Raw genomic sequence first — 17,376 nt, 5'->3', positions numbered from 1 at the left:
CATCACAGCACAATGATGTTAACCGAGTGAGCAATCGTCTTGTGCTGAACTGAGCAGAACTGATTACTCTCCTGGATTAGTGATACGTCATTAGAAGGTCCACAGGAGTAGAAATGGGGCTGAAAATGCCACATCCGGGAAATATCCGTGATGACACCCACAGACCTTAAGGCACTCTCTAGGAAAGTCAGTCAGCTTCCCCTCCTCAGAAACACTGCAAGTGATGACACCTGGCTATGAGGTAAATGTCATGAAGAGCTTAGAGGCTGAGGGATCAAGTGTTCCAATCCACTGACAAGGTTACAAAATGATCAAAAAGATTATTTAATGTAGGGCAAACCCAAACAGAGGTTAACAGCTTCTTTCCTTCTGCCACCCTCCTTGTTGAAAACAAGGAGTATATTCTCGACATTGTGATAGACTGAAGAAAAATGGTCCTGATATTTTACAGCTTCTCCCATCAAGAGAGAGGGTCTTCTTCTCCCTTTGAACCTGGCTTTGAGCACATGTCTTGCTTTGGCCAAAGACACATTAATAAATGTGACAGCAGAAAAATGGGCTTATACACCAGGGCTTGCTCTCTCTGGCCACGTGTGGAACACAGCTACTCTGTGAAGAAGCCTAGGACAGTCTATTAGATGCTAGAGACTTGTATACAGACTTGTACCCCACCACCCAACCCAACTGTCTGACACGGAAGTGATGCTATTTGTGACCGGCCAGCCTCCAGCCTGCCTGCAGCCCTCCAGAAGCTGGTGAGAAAATCATCTTTTCTCATTTCAGCTGGCCTAACCCAAATTACCAACCCACAGAATCAAGAGGTAACTCAAGGACTGCTGCTTTGAGCAGCTGTGCTTTAGGGTGGTGGCTCACACAGTATAGGTTAACTGATACAGACGTGTTTTTCAGCCCACCTCTTCCATGCACAGGCTCTCGTGCACGCACACACAGACACATACCTGAATGGAAAAGGGTCTTCCTTTACCCTCTCTGATAATCACACACTCATCATGCACACAATGTGCACACAGACACAAAGTCCACATACCTGAAAGTAAGCAGTATTCTCTTTTACATGCTGCTCGACACACAAGCACAGCTGCTTCATCCACTGCAGCTGGGACTGGGCGGCAGCGCTGTAAGCCTGCAGCAGCCAAGCACACACACAGAAGGGCAGGGCTTAACAACATATGTGTGCAATGCTCTCTTCTAAGCACACCTCTGCCAACGACAGGCCAACAGAAGATACACGGGGATCTCTGATGGGCACCTGCTGAGCGCTGGCCATCAGAAAGAGGCTTGCCTTTCATCCAATGCGGTTAACATAGAAAAAAGGCCTCTTCCACACTCAGTTCCAACTACAACTAACCCTCGAACAATGGAGGAGTTAGGGGTGCCGAATCCCTGTACCGCTGGAAATCCACACATGACTCGACTCCCCAGAAACTTAACTACTAATAGTCTGTCTGGAAGACTTACCTAGAACATAAACAGTCCATAAGCACCTATTTTGTCTGTTATATGTATCATATACTGTATATATTTGCTAGAAAGTAAGCTACAACAAAGACAATGTTACTAAAAAAACCATTAAGAGAAAATACATTTACAGTACTATACAGAATTTATTTTTTAAAAAAATCCGCATATAAGTGGGCCCAGACAGTTCAAACCCAGGTTGTTCAAGAGTCAGCTGTAAATGATCAGCAAAACCTGGACTATATAAATCTCTCCCAGATTCCTCCACTCTCTCTCTACTATGGGCAAAGGCACCACACCAGGATCTGCCTGGATACTTATTTGAAAAAATATGGTTCATAGGAGTCAATAGCTCTTCTAGTATCTTATATTCTCCTTTGTCTGTACTCTTTTGGGGGCTGGGATGAAGAGAGAGGATCCAAGACAAACGATCACTGACACTTCCTCCTCCAGGTGTTTCAGCAGAACAAAGTCTCAGATCTGACTGCCTCTCTAATGACAACCTCTGAGCACTTGACCCCCACACATTCTCAAGTCACATACCTCCACAGTCTGCTTGGCTGGGTGGTTCTCAAGTGACAGCAGCTCTGCTGTATCTTGTAGAGACCGAAACACATCCTGTTTCTCCTCCAGCTGCATTGTCAACTCCTGAAAATTGAATTCCATTATATGCAATAAATGCTATTAAAGGGGGAGGAGCAAGAAAGAAAAGGCTGTGTTCCTTGCCTGACTTTAAAGGAGCTTACAACATGGGGTTGGTGCCAAAATCAGAGGAGTAAACAGCACATGCCAGAGGGTTTCAGAGAAGAGCAAAAATGCTAGAATTACTGGAGAATGATTCACAAAGGATATGGGACCTAGGCCAGACCTAAGAAGGCAGGGGAACATTGGATGAGCACTGAAGGCAGAGGAAGGAGGTAACTTGGCAGGAGCAGCTGGTTCATGTCCCCGTTGGCCTAACACAGTACCTGACATACCCCAAGATCCCAATCACTGACTGGCTGGCTTTGCTCAGACTGTTTCATTAGCCTGCAGTGCCCTCCCCTGACTATACATGCTGTTAACAATATGGGACCCTGTTTAAAGGCTTGCTCTTCTATGAAGCTGGGTACTGATCCCTGCTGTCAGATCCAATCCCTTCTTCCTACGCACTTTCTTTTTATCTTTACCATAGCCTACTTCCCATTCTCAGACAGATTGTTTTCTGTCTTCTAGCATCTATTCCTTCTCCTTTACTACAAGAAGAATCATATTACCATTCTCCAACCAGAAGAAGTTTATATTTTCTAAACCCTAATGGAATTAAAAAGTATCTAAAGTAAGTGTTAATTAAAAAAAAAAAAAAAAAGCTGGGCAGCCCTGGTAGCTCAGCAGTTTAGCCCCGCCTTCAGTCCAGGGTGTGATCCTGGAATCCCAGATCGAATCCCACATCGAGCTCCCTGCATGGAGCATGCTTCTCCCTCTGCCTGTGTCTCTGCCTCTCTCTCTCTCTTCTCTCTCTCTGTGTGTCTCTCATGAATAAATAAATAAATCTTTTTAAAAAAGCTGCTTATTTGCATAAAGTTTATAAAATCCTTAAAAAGACGCACTTAGCAACAAAATGACCCTACCTATATTCACTGAAAAAAAAAGAATAAAAAGTATTATACCATTGTCCAATACCGAATTTCCTTTCCCGTTCTACAAATGAAGAATTCTGACCAAAAAATTATTAAATGGATTTAAGGGAATTCAGAATTTGTGAGAAGCCAAGAGTATACGTCAGTTAAACAATTTCTAAGCTCCAAACTAAGTGCTTTGCCTTTATTAGTTAGTCAATCTTTTACACAATCCTTTGAAGTAGTACTACTGTCCCATTTTACAGAGAGGTCCACTGAGATTAAATAACTTGCTAAGGGTCAAAAAGCCAGTTAAGCAGAGGAGTAAGAGTTTGAACCTAGGTCTCTTTCACTGCAAAGCCTATCATCTTAAACACAAAGCTATTCTGAAATGATTCAACTTGCAGATTGATACTCTTTGTCCAAGACGCTGCCTTTTTAAAAAATTTATTTAAGAGCAAGGGTGTGTGTGTGTGTGTGTGTGTGTGTGTGTGTGAGAGAGAGAGAGAGAGAGAGAGAGACAGAGAGAGACAGAGAGAGAAGGAGCAGGGGGAGGGGAGAGGGAGAAACAGACTCCCACTGAGCAGAGGGACCCTGGGATCATGACCTAAGCCAAAGGCAGACACTTAAACTGACTGAGGCACCCAGGGGCTCCAAGACACTTCTTTTCTAAATGCAGTCTACGTAAATTCATTCCAGGGCTCAGGTTCCCATCTCTCCATGTATTCTTCTCACACGCACAGATGCATTTAAATAGGGAGGTGCCTATTTCTACCTAAGCAGAATGCAAATCCAGAAATCCAAGTTCTCAATAGACTAGCCTCTCTGTCTCCTTCTGCTATTACATAAAAATGACAGGTCTGTTGTGCTAGACTTACAGAGAAATAATTTCTCTTGGCTGAGATGTTGGGATTGTTGTCACTCCAATCATATGCTAGTTCCTCCTCCTCCTTCTCATTCAACCAGATCAACTCAGCTGTAGCTCTGGAGACAAATTTATGCAGGCTCTGGAGGTGCCTCATCCGGAAGCTAGAAGTTTCCTAGACAAAGCAAGGATTACAAAGTTAGATTCCCAGGATTTCCCATGTAAAAGACAGCACATGTGGCATCAAAGCAAAGAATAACCCAAGAAATAAATTTGGCCTTGATTTTTCATCACTGGGTGTGCCTACCTGAACTCAAATTTAGTACAAGTTTCGTACAGGACTCCCAGAGCCCTGGTCAATCCTAGCAAGAAGTTAGAACTCATCAGGCTTTTGTGGGGCTCCCTGAATAAAGGATGATCCTAGACCTGTCCTACCCTGGACAATCTCAAAAGACAGGAACAAAGAAGACATAGAAGAGGAGTCTCCTTCCTACTAATCTCAAACTTTTAGTTTTGGTGTCTCAAGACACATACAGCCACTCCCGGGTAAAACATGGAAACTAGGGCAGGTTCTACTTAATTAAACCGTTCTGGGGCAGTAGTTTCTGATCCACTAAGAAAACAGAAAATGCCATAATACATATGAACAATTACAAAGTAAGTGGTATAACCTAATAAACAGAAAACCAAAACAGGGCTGAACCATATAAACTTTCTGAATTAGTGAAGACAGTTGTTTGGAAAGAACTGTATTGTCCATGAAGAAAATAAAAGAGCCAAAACTCACCTTCAGTTTACAATATTGTGTCTCCAGCTTTCCAAGAGTTTCGACATAACTGGTATGAAAATTTTGGGACATTTTTCCCTGATAAGAAAGGAATGAAATAGATACATTAGAGAAAAAATAAGCAAACTATATGTACAATATGGTTTCAACTATGTCTGCACACAGATAAGAACTGGTTAGTTGAGATAACAAATCTCTGGGTCAGGTTTTAAAGCCTGGGTGAGGGACAATTCAGTGGGGTGAATACAGCTGACTGATCTGATACTTCCAGTAACTCTGGGAGGTTTCTAGCAAAACTTATGCCTAATGATACCCAAACTACTCGATTGCTTTTTTGAAGAGGAAAGTTAAAATTACAAATGGGGAAGACAGAATGAGGGAGGGAGAGACTGAAGAAATTTCCCTGTAATCAGCTCTCCCTTGCAGGCAGGAGGTGAAGTGGAAAGAGCAGAAAGTTTTAGGGGAGAGGGCCTGTGTTTGGAAACTGCATCCACTACATACTGATTTTGACTTTAGCTTTCTATATCACTATTCTTTTTTTAGTAAAAAGAGGTTAATAAAAATACCTTGCTCATAAGGGCAAAAGAGACATTTCATGTGGAAAGGGAATTTGTTTGTAAAGTGCTGCTCATATTATCATTCTTTTCCAGAGCCCCCTACTTGCCTTTTTTTTTTTTTTTTAAGTAGGCTCCATGCCCAGCATGGAACCCAAAACAGGGCTTGAACTTACAACCCTAAGATCAAGACCTGAGCTGAAATCAAGAGTTGGATGCTGAACTGACTGAGCCACCCAGATGGCCCCAGAACCCACTTCTCCTCGGAAATAGCTGCACCGTCCACCCTATTCCATTACCCGCCCTGCCCCACTGCACCTTCTTATAATGGATTCAGAATAGCACGTACCTCATACAGCCTGGCCTCTTTGACACTTGAGCCCAGTTCTTCCACACTAGTGTGGATGTGCTGCTGTGTTTCCAGCTGTAACTCCACACTAGGCAGGTCATTGCCCCATTCTGCTCGTTCTAGTTTCATCTGGAAAAGGAAAAATATGTACATAATTGACCAAATTGGCAAACACGGAAAAATTTCAGAATTGATGTTGGGCAAGGGGGTTGAAGGTAGAAGACTGGGCAAAAGGAGACCTAGGCCACCTCCATCATGGCCTCTCATAGGAAAATATGCCATTGTCACCCCCAAGGGGCTGGAGACTAGACCCCACCACCAGCTACTGCAGCAAGGGCAGCCTTCTGTTGGCGCATTTTGGGATACATTCCTGAATTTACCAACCAGAAAGGTTTTTCCACAGGCTGAAGATTAACTTTATAGTTTAGGCATTTTCCTTTATGGAGCCCCTTCATTTCACAATCAGAATGGATATAAGAAGTATCTGAAAATGTTAAACTTCATTCATGGCATCAACTATTGATCAATGGTAGGTAATTTTCAAATAGCTTCTCTTGGATGTTTTTATTTATTGGTATATGGGGAAGAATTTATTTATTTTTTCATGTGGAAGAATTTAATAGAAAACAAAAGGATGGGGCACCTGGGTGGCTCAGTCTATTAAGTGTCTGACTTTAGCTCAGGTCATAATCTTGGGGTCCTAGGACCAAGGCCCACATTGGGCTCTGCTCAGTGGGGAGTCTGCTTCTCCCTCTCCCTCTGCTTCTCTCCTGCTCATGCTCTCTCTCTCTCTCTCAAATAAATAAATAAAATCTTAAAAAGAGAAAACAAAAGGATTAGAAGGATAAGGACAATATCAAATTGAACCACTAACCTAGAAAACATGTAAACAGTGCCTCTAAGATTTGTGAAACACAGCAACCTTGCTTAAACTGAAGAGGTAAGACCAACAACAAAGAGTCAAGAATAAGCTCCTCTGCCAATGAGGAAATTTCTGAAAAGGTGACTGAGATTTACAGACTGCACTCTCTCCTATGAGCTCCACTTTGAGCATGGTTTGCTAAACGGAATGGATTCCCATAGAACTTCAAATCAGAAAAGCCTATGCTATTGGGTGTGGGATTTCTGAGGATTTGAGCTGACCCCACCCGTTTAACATTTGTGAAGGGGGCTTGAGTCAACAATTAAGAGTTTACACAAGGGGCACAGAGGAACCTAGCACCCTTAGGACAAGTTGCTGGATCCAGTAAACCTCAATACACTGCTTAAGTACTTGGAACATACACCCACCTGCATTTCTTCTACCCAAGACAGTAGTTCATACACAAATCGAAGACTGCCTTCATCTTCAGAGGAGGAGATAGTCACAAGTTCAGCCCGAGTCATGGGCTTTCGGAACCAGGAGGTAGAAGAAGAATGAGTTCCCTTGGTCAAGGGTTCTGCCTTAAGATGAGTAGTGGTTAAAGTAGAGGGTGGAGCCAATTCAAGTGAAGTGAAATGGCCCTTTCGATACAAGTTTGTGCACTCTAAACGCAAGGTGACCAGCTCATCCTGCAGGCGCATAACCCTGAAATGTAAGAAGAGAAAAAAGGAAGAGATTTATTTTTTTTTAAGATTTATTTATTTATTTATGATAGACAGAGAGAGAGAGAGAGAGAGAGAGAGACAGACAGACAGAGAGACAGAGAGGCAGAGACACAGGCAGAGGAACAAGCAGGCTCCATGCACCGGGAGCCCGACGTGGGATTCGATCCCGGGTCTCCAGGATCGCGCCCTGGGCCAAAGGCAGGCGCCAAACCGCTGCGTCACCCAGGGATCCCCAAAAAGGAAGAGATTTAAATCTGTAACCTACTTTTCTTTTTTTTTAAGTGGGCTCCATGTCCAACGTGGGGCTTGAACTCACAACCCTAAGATCAAAGGTCACAGGCTCCACCGACTGGGCCAACCCAAACCCCTGTAATGCACTTTTTAAGATAAAATATTCCTTATCCATTTGATAAGGATGAGGTAAAAATAAAAATGAGATCATATCAGGAAAAAGTGTTTTGAAAAAGAAGAAGTGTTATATGAACACAAGGAGGTATTAGTATCTTCATCGTTCATGAGGCAAATGCCAAATTGCAGTATTAATTGGAAGGAGGCAAACTAGTTTCTGTTTATTAACTTTTGGATAGTATAATAGAATGAACAATGGATAAGGGGTCAAAAGATGTGAGTCTAAGTCTCGGCTCTGTACCAACTACATGACTTAGATGATCCTCTTCCCCTTTATGGGGCTTGGTATTCTTCTCTATACAATAATGCATTGGCTCACCAGCAGCTCTAACCCAGATGTGGTACTGTATCCCTGCAGGTCACTCTGAAATATGTGTTGGGTATTATAAGGTACTACAATGATTAGGGATTCCTATAGTACTACAGGTACTACAGAGTCTGCAGTAAGGGGAAGTTGTCCTCCACCATGAGAACTTGCCTGCACCAAATACCCCTAGTAACCCCACCAAGATGCAGACCTCCGACCCAGATTACAAGATTCAGAGCCTGACTTTCCATCTGTGAGCCTCAGCAGTAAGCAAGTCCTCTGTCTGAATCCCATGTTCCTCACCTAAAAGCCAGCTCTTCTAGCTGGTAGTAATTCTCATCCCGTAGGATCTGGAGGTCCACCTGCAGCTGCCTGATGAGACCTTCACATTCCTGAATGTACATGATGACATCTGACTCACACTGAACCGGCTGTCCTGATTCCAGGTGAGCAGCGTCCTGAGAGAGAGAGAGAGAGAAAGGGAGTAATGGAAGTGGGAGAAAGCCAGTGGCCCCACCCGCAAGGGATCAAGGAGCCAGGGGGGTCACTGCACATCCAGGAGTGAGGAAGTGACACAGCTGGATTTCCCAATCAGTAATCTGGACCATGAGAGCAGAGAGTGAGAAGGGGAGAACATGTGACATGAGCAAAGAGACAGCACTCACAGCCTGCAGTGTATTCTTAGCTAGTGTCAGCTTCTCTTCACAGTTCAAAGCACCATTCTGGATTTTGTTTGCAATCTGTAGCAGCAATTCCAGCCTACAATAAGACAAACATCATAGTCACATGCCAGGCTCAAAGTGGGGAGGTAGCATCAGGTCACCTTCAGGCCCTGGGCCCACCTCTCCACAGCTGGGCGAAGCGACTTCTCTCGCTCCAGCATCTCAATGATGAGCTTTCCCCACTCTTCCTCCACGTCATTTGGGTGGTAACCTTGAGGCAGTTTAATTCGGCCAAATTCAATCCACACCTAAAAAAAACCCCAGAGACACTGATTTAGTCCAAAAACACAGACCCTCAGGCCCAGTTTTACACGTTCTCACTACCTCACTTCTAGCTTCTTCATCCCGCCACCTGCAGTTACTTCCATTGTCCAATAAGAGGAACCTGAATATTTAGCAGTACCTCACCTTGAGGTGAGAGAAACCACCTCCAAAATAGAGGGACTACTGCGTGTTCTAAATCTTTCCATTTCTTCTATGTTTTCCATAAATCCTCCTGTCCTCTCAATAACCCCCTGCTAGAAAGGCCCAATGTCCAAATCTACAGCTTCAAATTCTCTAGGAATCAAAATGTGGATGGAAGAGTCTTTCCATCTTAGTGAAAGAACTACTTCCTTTTGAAAAACAGAAAGCTCATTCACAAAACTCATATTTCTGAAAAAAATGCATGCCATTTTTCAAAAGCCTGCTTTAAAAATACAGGTGGTTGATACTGCCTGCCCCTTTACCACAAATTTTCAAGACGAGACCAAAAGTGAGGCTTGTTTGTCACCCTGACACTATTGTTATCATTCCAGGTTGGGAAGAGGATGCAGACAGTCTGACAAAGAAATAACAATAAGGCAAACCAGGCACACCCTAAGAATCAGCAAAGGATAAGCTTCCTTACCTCTAATAATTTATATAATTCCTCAATTCTTCCTTTTTCTCTCTCCTTGGCCAGAATTTCTGTTTCTTTGAAGTGTATATATTGGTTATAAAGTGCCTAAAAAATTAACATTTGGTAAATGAATACATGGATATAAGCAACCTGACCCACCTTTTATGCCACCTCACTCAGGAGCCAGCAGCAAAAGCTCTGAGACTTAATCACAGGAATGAATTTTATAAAAAACAATTTAAGTCCATGACCTTACCTTTAGTTCAACAGGGTTCTGGGGGAAAGATTTATCTGACATCAGTAATGTATGCTGTTTGATCCAAGGAATAAGGGAGTCCACTCGGCTTTGGTATTCTTGCCACCTGGAGTCTACTTCCTATTGCCAAAAGGTAGATATCATACCCTTCTGATTAGCAGTATACAAAACAAGCACAGAAGACAGCAGCTTAGGGTACCCCCAACCACATAAAACCCCCTTCTTCTAATTGCCTACACAGCTGCTCAGCTTAATGCTTTTAGTCCCAGTTTCAGGGCTCCTCAAGGGCTCTCAAGATGGGATTCAATTTTCTGGCACTAGAATAGTCTATGCTGGATGCTATAAAATTAGGAGCATCTAGACTCATTCCTGGGGACCAAAGACAATGACCATGTATAAAGATGTTGTGGATTCAGTTTGCTATGTATAAAAGTGCTCTGCATACAGTGAGTGTTTGAAAAATAAGGTCTAATTAATACTTCCACCCAAACATATCAAAGTCAGAAGGCATTTTGGGAAAGTGTTCATTTACCGTAGCACTGATCCCCTCTCCACCCTCAGGGACTTTAGGGAAGGCATCATAAATTGAAGACACATAAGTGATCACAGACTTTTCATCTGGAGATGGCACATCCACATCTGAGAGAGACAGGGTGAGAAATCTCTTAGTCAGAACAGAGGAAGCTGCCAGGAGAAGGACAATGAATATAAGCCAAACATACTCAACTCTGGCCAGGTCTCACCTTCTGCATCCAGTAAGCGGGTGACCCCCAGTCTTTCTGCCACTTCAAAAGCCTGCTCCAAATTCTCACGGTTACTTTGGATTTGTACCCTCTCCATATCCACCAGATCAGGTCTGTAAAAGTCCACCAAGGCAAATGAAAGGCCACCATCTACACATTACATATGCGTTCACACAAAGTAAACCTCTCAGAAGCACCCAGAACTGGACTACACTGATTGTGTTAGACAGAAAGCAAGAGGTTTAGAAAAGCACTAACTCCATTTTTAATTACATGCCAGGAACTCAGTGCTCGCTCACTCTAAACACAGACAGCAAGTAGACTGGATTTCACTGGAATCATAACCTAGTAGAAAGTGAAAATTGGGATGTGTTTATGACCACTAAGAGTGCAAGAATTTTTATTTTTGTCATCATAATTCCTATCTTCCTCACTCCTCTCACTCTAGCCACCTGCTGTTCCTCATCCACTACACGTAAGCCCCCACTTCAGGCCCTCTGCACTTGCTGTTCCCTCCCAGTGAAGTGCTCTGATCCTAGAAGGCCTGCATGGCTTGCTCCTTTACAGCTCTGCTCCAATACCCTAATCAGAGAGGCAATCTCCAGCTACCCTGTCCAAAATACAACAAACCCCATCACTTTCTACTCCTCCATTGTACTCCCCGTCATATAACACCATGTATTTATGTGTTTGTTGCCTAATAAACAAATAAGCTCTGGGAAAGCAAGAACTGTTGCTATTTTGTTTACTGTTATTTGTACCCAGTGCTAGAACTGTAGGGGTTCAATATATATTCATTTTTTATTTTTTAAATATTCATTCATTCATTCATTCATTCATGAGAGACACAGAGAGAGACAGAAAGAGGCAGAGACACAGGCAGAGGGAAAAGCAGGCTCCATGCAGGGAGCCCGACACGGGACTCGATCCCAGGTCTCCAGGATCATTCCCTGGGCCAAAGGCAGCTCTAAACCGCTGAGCCACCTGGGCTGCCTTATATATTCTTTTTCTAAATGAGTAACATGAACCAGAGTCTTGATTCTTGGTTGAGGGGAAAAACGGCATTATAACTCATTTCAAGCAAGGTGAGAAGCCCCTCTAGGAACAGTGAACTTCTACTGCATTTACCTGTATCGGTGAATAAGTGCATTGAACATCTTCCCATCACTCCAGCAAGAGGAAAAGTTAGTACATTTGATCCCTGTGTAGCCAGCTGTCACCTTCTGGGTCCACAAGAGCAGCTTTTCCTTGGCTGACATGTCCCCTGACTCTCCACTAATGTAGATGTCAGAGATCTGCCAACAAATCGGACACAGAGCACTTTAGTATAAATAAGATGAAGCCTTCGGGCCTTCTCTTCTTCATACACATGGCTCTTAGGAGATCCAAGGTTGGCAGAGCTTGAGATGACAACTGCAACACACATTCATTCTCTTTGGTTGTCAAAGGGATGCAAGTTAAAACCCCAAAAGAGGTCATTTTTCACCTATCAAACAGGAAGAGTTTTTTGTAATGACACTGTTTAGTACTGGAGAGAACACCCAACCCCAATTCTCACACACCACACAGGTGAGAGAGAGTCCACACAACAGAACTCCTCCAGATGGCAGTTTTGAATCAAAAGTCTTAAAATAAACATACACGACAGGAAACCATCAGAGATACACACACAAAAAAGTTTATACCAGAATGCTTATCAAAATATGATAAACATTACAGTAAAAACTGTAGAGCTTCAACTCTAATAAAGGATTGATTGGTTACAAATTAAGAGCACGTACACATGGTAGATGTCTTTGTAGGAGTTAAAAAAGTATTTTACCTTTTATATATCTGTCCCAATATTAAGGACACGGGAAAATGATCACCATATTTCATGAAAAGAAAAAGAATACAAAATAATATACAATGATAGTGGTTTGAATAAAAGATATATTGACTACCTAAGTATATAGTCATATGTATATAAATACACATACATATGCAGAGGGCATGTGGTAAATGCACATGTGTACATGAGAGTAAATAAGGGTAAGTACAAGAGAGAAAGACACGAAACCAGTCATCACAGGTATCTCTAAATGGTGGCATTAGAGGTGATGTTTATATTTTCCAAATTTTTTTATATGTGTGCATTTTTACAAGAAAAAAACTTTATTTTATGAAACTGCCAAATCTAGCAAAGGAACTACTTTAGAGAGAAGATTCTGTGGGACAGAAGGAAATCCATGCCTTTGGTTCCATGCAGACCTGGGCTTAAATGTCAACTTCATCAACTTCACCAACTGTAAGCTCATAACACCTCAGTCATAACATCTATAAAGTGGGAATAATACCTGAGACAAGGTTTTAGGACTGTCTTGGGATTGCTGTGATAACCAACAAGATTATATAGTAAAGACCTAGTCCAAACACAGGGCTATGTGTGCTCTTCCTTGCATGGATGATGGCTCTTCCTTCAACTCTTACTCCCACATAATATTAAATGTTATCTTTAATTATTGGCTTTTATTTCATACATTTTATCTTATCTCCCCTAGACTATAGGTTTCCTGAGGAGCCAGTACCACATCTTCATAGTCAGAACTATCTAAAATTCCAGGCAGCCCCTATGAGGGAGAGTTCCTCAACATGGTGTGTTCAAGCAGAAGTGGGGATATTGTAGAAGAAACAACCTCTAACTCTGAGACTCAGCGATCACAGTGCTTCCATATATCACCCACACACCTAGTATTGTGCTGGTCATATGCTGGATATTTACATGCTTAATATAATCACTTAGTTTAAAAATAAAACAATAAACAAATGTAAAAAAAATAAGATAAACGAACATATTTTGGGGTAAGGCCCACCTAGAATCCTGCAAACTTACTTATTAGTAAATTCAAAACAGTGTGTAGTATAACCAAACAAGTTTGAACATCAACAATGGTTGTCTCTCCTGGAGTGGGACTATGGATAATTTTCTTTTCTTTTTACCTTTCTTCAGACTTTAAATAATGAACATATTTTACTTTTATAATGAGAGCTACAAAATAACCTTTCTCAATAAGACAAAGAGTAACTAATAACTAAGCCTTTGAGTCAGAGAGACATGCATTTGAGAGGAGGTAATTAGCAGGAATGTAACCTCAGGCAAATTACTTAAGCTTTTTGCACCCTATCTTCCCCATATTTTTTTTTAAGATTTTATTTATTTATTCATGAGACACACACACACACACACAGAGAGAGAGAGAGAGAGAGAGAGAGAGAGAGAGAGAGAGAGGCAGAGACATAGGCAGAGGGAGAAGCAAGTTCCATGCAGGAAGCCCGATGTGGGACTCGATCCCGGGTCTCTAGGATTACGCCCTGGGCTGAAGGAGGCACTAAACCGCTGAGCCACTCAGGCTGTCTCTATCTTCCCCATATTTAAAATAGAAAATAACTTTCTCATAGTGTCATTATAAGGATGAAATAAAGTGATATAGGTAATATGCCTAGGGTATGTGCATTTCTTTCCCATCATAAGAAAACAGCATGCCCAGCACAATTTTGGGGCCAGGTGTTTTGGGCAGGGAAGGCACAGGCATGTTAGTAGAACACCTGTCTCTCAGCTATCTCCATCAGGTGTGGCAATGTGAAAGGAGTAGCCTCCCTGGTGATCAGTACAAGGGGGCAATCAACAATAGGTCACTTCCCAGTCTCTGAATGTTAAATTTATAAACTCAAGTCCTAGTAGATAAGATTAAATATCAGGTGAAGATATTCTAAATTCAGAAAAACACAGGGCCAGGAACTTTAATACTCCATTAGGAAAGCTGAAGACAACTAAATATCACTAAGGTGTCTGAAGAAAGACTAAGGGAACAAGAGTATGGGTAGTCTGCATGGAGTCTAGAAAGGAGAAATCAATGCATGATGCCGCCAAAACTGTAATGGCAAAATGGTGGTCTAACTAGTAGATTCCAGGACTCTCATTCCATTGATAAGTGCCTTTCTACAGGAGAAATCAGGCTGCCAAACTTTGATGATTCCAGTTAGTGAGATCACCCTACAAACCTATCCACTCTACCCACCGTGTCTTTGCTCTGAATCCATGTTCACCTAACAACCTTTAGATTAGTATTTGCTCACGATACAGATATCTTAAACCAACAAGATACACTGAGTGGTCTAATACTGTACCACTTGGCAGTTACAACTCATTATACTTATATATAATATATAATTATATAATTATATAATTATAATTATAATTAATTATAAATTAATTAATTTATATCAGTTAATCTCTAGCAAGTATGATCACTGTAAGTCAATCCCCTAAAAACCAGTCAACTCCAAGTATGCTTAAAAAGGAATGTACATACTTGCAAAATGGAGGGCCCAAAACAATGGATCATGGTACCCAAGCCATCATCCTGTGACTCCAATGAAAACAGTCCCTCCCTACTATCAATTCTATTGCAGTTCTCCTTAACAACACTTTGAGATGCTTATTTCAGTGGCTATATACCACCCACCACTGACAGATCTTAGCACTTCCACTGTAGCCATTTCACATACATATTAAGGCAAAACACGGTCAGGAACAGGATATGTTGAAGTGAAAAGGAATAGAATTTGAATAAACAAGAGGAAATTTGAGTATCTGGGTTCTTTATTCAAAAAAATTCCACTTGATTAATTAGTATTGTATGTCCAATACAACTACAGTCAATCTTGGGTGGCATCCTATCTGCCAATCATAGTATCTTGTATATTGCACCAAAAATAGTTCAATGAACAGCTTTACTTCAGATTCCCTACACAGCTATAATGAGACAGGGAAATGTCTGGATCCCTCAGGGAAAGGAAAAATACTCTATTTGGATTAGGGCCCTTCCTAGACTGTGAACTGGATGAAAAAAATGGAATTATCATCACAACCATCTCAGTAATTAAATTGGGCTTTTGTCCATCTCTTCATGGAATGCTCCCGCATGGTGTGCACAGTGCTGTCCTTGGGGCTAAACAGAAGCTTTTACCTTAATCTCCCAAATGCAGAAACCTGGCTTCAGCGTCAAGGAGCTTTCTTCTCCCTTATCTGGGTTTTATTTTATCTTATCATTTTATTTTATTTTTTAATTACTTACTTACTTACTTACTTACTTACTTACTTATTTATTTGAGAAAGAGTGAGCAAGCCCAAGCGAGCCAGGGAAGGGAGAGGCAGAGAGAAACTTTAACAGACTCTCCACCTGCCTGTGTAGCCTGACAGGGGGCTTGATCCCACAACCTTGAGATCATGACCTGAGCTGAAACCAAGAGTCAGACACCCAAATGACTGTACCATCCACGCAACCCATCTCATCTGAATTTTTAAGAAGAAGCCATCTGGAGAGGAGGACAGCCTCAAAACCATCCCAGAGACTATGCATGTCTACCTGAATTGTCTTTCAACTCACACTTCCCAAACCTTGATTAATTCCTTCTTTGAAGTATATCTAGAAACTTAGTGTGTTCCTAATAATTCAGTAAGTATTTATTGAACAACATCATCTGTGCCTAACAGTATTCCAGATACCATGGAGAAGAACAAAGTCAAACACCATTTGTTCATTCTGTTATTTCTTTGACAACCACTATATTCTAGGAACTGTGGTTAAGTTCTTGGTATTTCAAAATAAAAAGGTCAAACACTGGGGCTCCTGGCTGGCTCACTCATTAGAGCATGGGACTCCTGATCTCAAGATTGTGAGTTTGAGCCCCATGTCGGGGGTAGAGATTACTTTAAAAAAATAAAATCTTAAAAAAAAAAAGTCAAACACCAATTATTTATTCTGTTGTTCCTTGACAACCACTATATTCTAGAAGCTATGTTTAAGTTCTTGGTATCTCAAGATAAAAAGCACAACCTCAGGCCTCAAGCCCAAGCAATTTAGCAATATGCCACACAGAGGAGAGGGGTCAATGATGGGACAGAGGTAAGCAAGCAATCCAGACTAGCAATGCCAAGGAACCTCTCTGGGATTACATTTATGCTGAGTTTCAAGATATAAGTAGAAGTTATCCAGGTGAAAAGAGGGAAATAAAAAAAATAGACATGCTTGTCTTCAAAGAATTTAGGTGATGGCCACCCTATCTGGCTAAAATAAGACTATCCCAAATATAAGGCCTTTCCCAATTTTCCCAAATGATAATAGATGGATGGGAGAGAGGAATGGAGAAAGGGAAGCTCTCTGGTCCTCTTGAATATATAAACTTTTAGAAGGTTATTTACGTATATATACATATTTAAAATTAAGCAGTGTATCTAATGCATTAATTTAGAATTAATGTCACTTGCTATGATGAACACAGGTGTTATATGAAGCGTTGAATTACTGTATGATACACCCAAAACTAATATTATATTGTATGATAACTAACTGGAATTTAAATAAAATTTTTTAAAATTCAAATTAATGTATTTTCTACTTTTACATTTCATAAAACCATGTTATTCAAACTCTTTACATGCCTCTTTGGCATCAATGTTTTTTCATCAATAAAGCTACTTAAAAAAAATAAACTAAAGCTACTTTTTGAGTGAATAGTCTAGTTTCTTATTGAGATTAATAGTTTCTTATTAAGATTTCTGAGACACAATGGTACTTTTCTGGATCCATGTTGCTACTGGAAATTTTATCCCCAGTCACAGGAATCCAGTTGTATAACACTGGATTAGGGGTTTTTTCCCCATTCATTCATCCTATTGGTATTTATTTATGATTTCTATAATATGAACACTTGCTGTGTGTTTTTATAAGCGATGTGAATTATTTTTTTAAACTTCTAATGTGATTAAGACTTATACACAATACATTCAACGCTTCAA

At 41.2% G+C, this 17,376-nt stretch overlaps 1 protein-coding gene across 23 annotated transcripts in view; it reads right to left on the bottom strand.

Annotated features, from left to right (window-relative positions):
* Positions 1-17,376, bottom strand: part of LOC121481394 (microtubule-actin cross-linking factor 1) — a 334,394-nt gene that overhangs the window by 153,836 nt on the left and 163,182 nt on the right. For all 23 annotated transcript variants that reach the window (XM_041738684.1, XM_041738691.1, XM_041738688.1 and 20 more), the window contains 14 exons: positions 11,664-11,830; positions 10,536-10,648; positions 10,325-10,431; positions 9,793-9,912; positions 9,546-9,641; positions 8,777-8,904; positions 8,600-8,693; positions 8,238-8,392; positions 6,923-7,199; positions 5,633-5,761; positions 4,730-4,807; positions 3,956-4,117; positions 2,023-2,127; positions 1,049-1,144 (listed from right to left, as the gene is read on the bottom strand). In XM_041738684.1, coding sequence (XP_041594618.1) covers positions 1,049-1,144; positions 2,023-2,127; positions 3,956-4,117; positions 4,730-4,807; positions 5,633-5,761; positions 6,923-7,199; positions 8,238-8,392; positions 8,600-8,693; positions 8,777-8,904; positions 9,546-9,641; positions 9,793-9,912; positions 10,325-10,431; positions 10,536-10,648; positions 11,664-11,830 — 1,827 coding nt within the window. The remainder of the gene's footprint in view (positions 1-1,048; positions 1,145-2,022; positions 2,128-3,955; positions 4,118-4,729; positions 4,808-5,632; positions 5,762-6,922; positions 7,200-8,237; positions 8,393-8,599; positions 8,694-8,776; positions 8,905-9,545; positions 9,642-9,792; positions 9,913-10,324; positions 10,432-10,535; positions 10,649-11,663; positions 11,831-17,376) is intronic.

This window comes from Vulpes lagopus, chromosome 23 (genome assembly GCF_018345385.1).
Source record: "Vulpes lagopus strain Blue_001 chromosome 23, ASM1834538v1, whole genome shotgun sequence".
Taxonomy (NCBI): Eukaryota; Metazoa; Chordata; class Mammalia; order Carnivora; family Canidae; genus Vulpes; species Vulpes lagopus.
The sequence above is the reverse complement of the archived record's forward strand: the minus strand, read 5'-3'. Positions and strand labels throughout refer to the sequence as shown.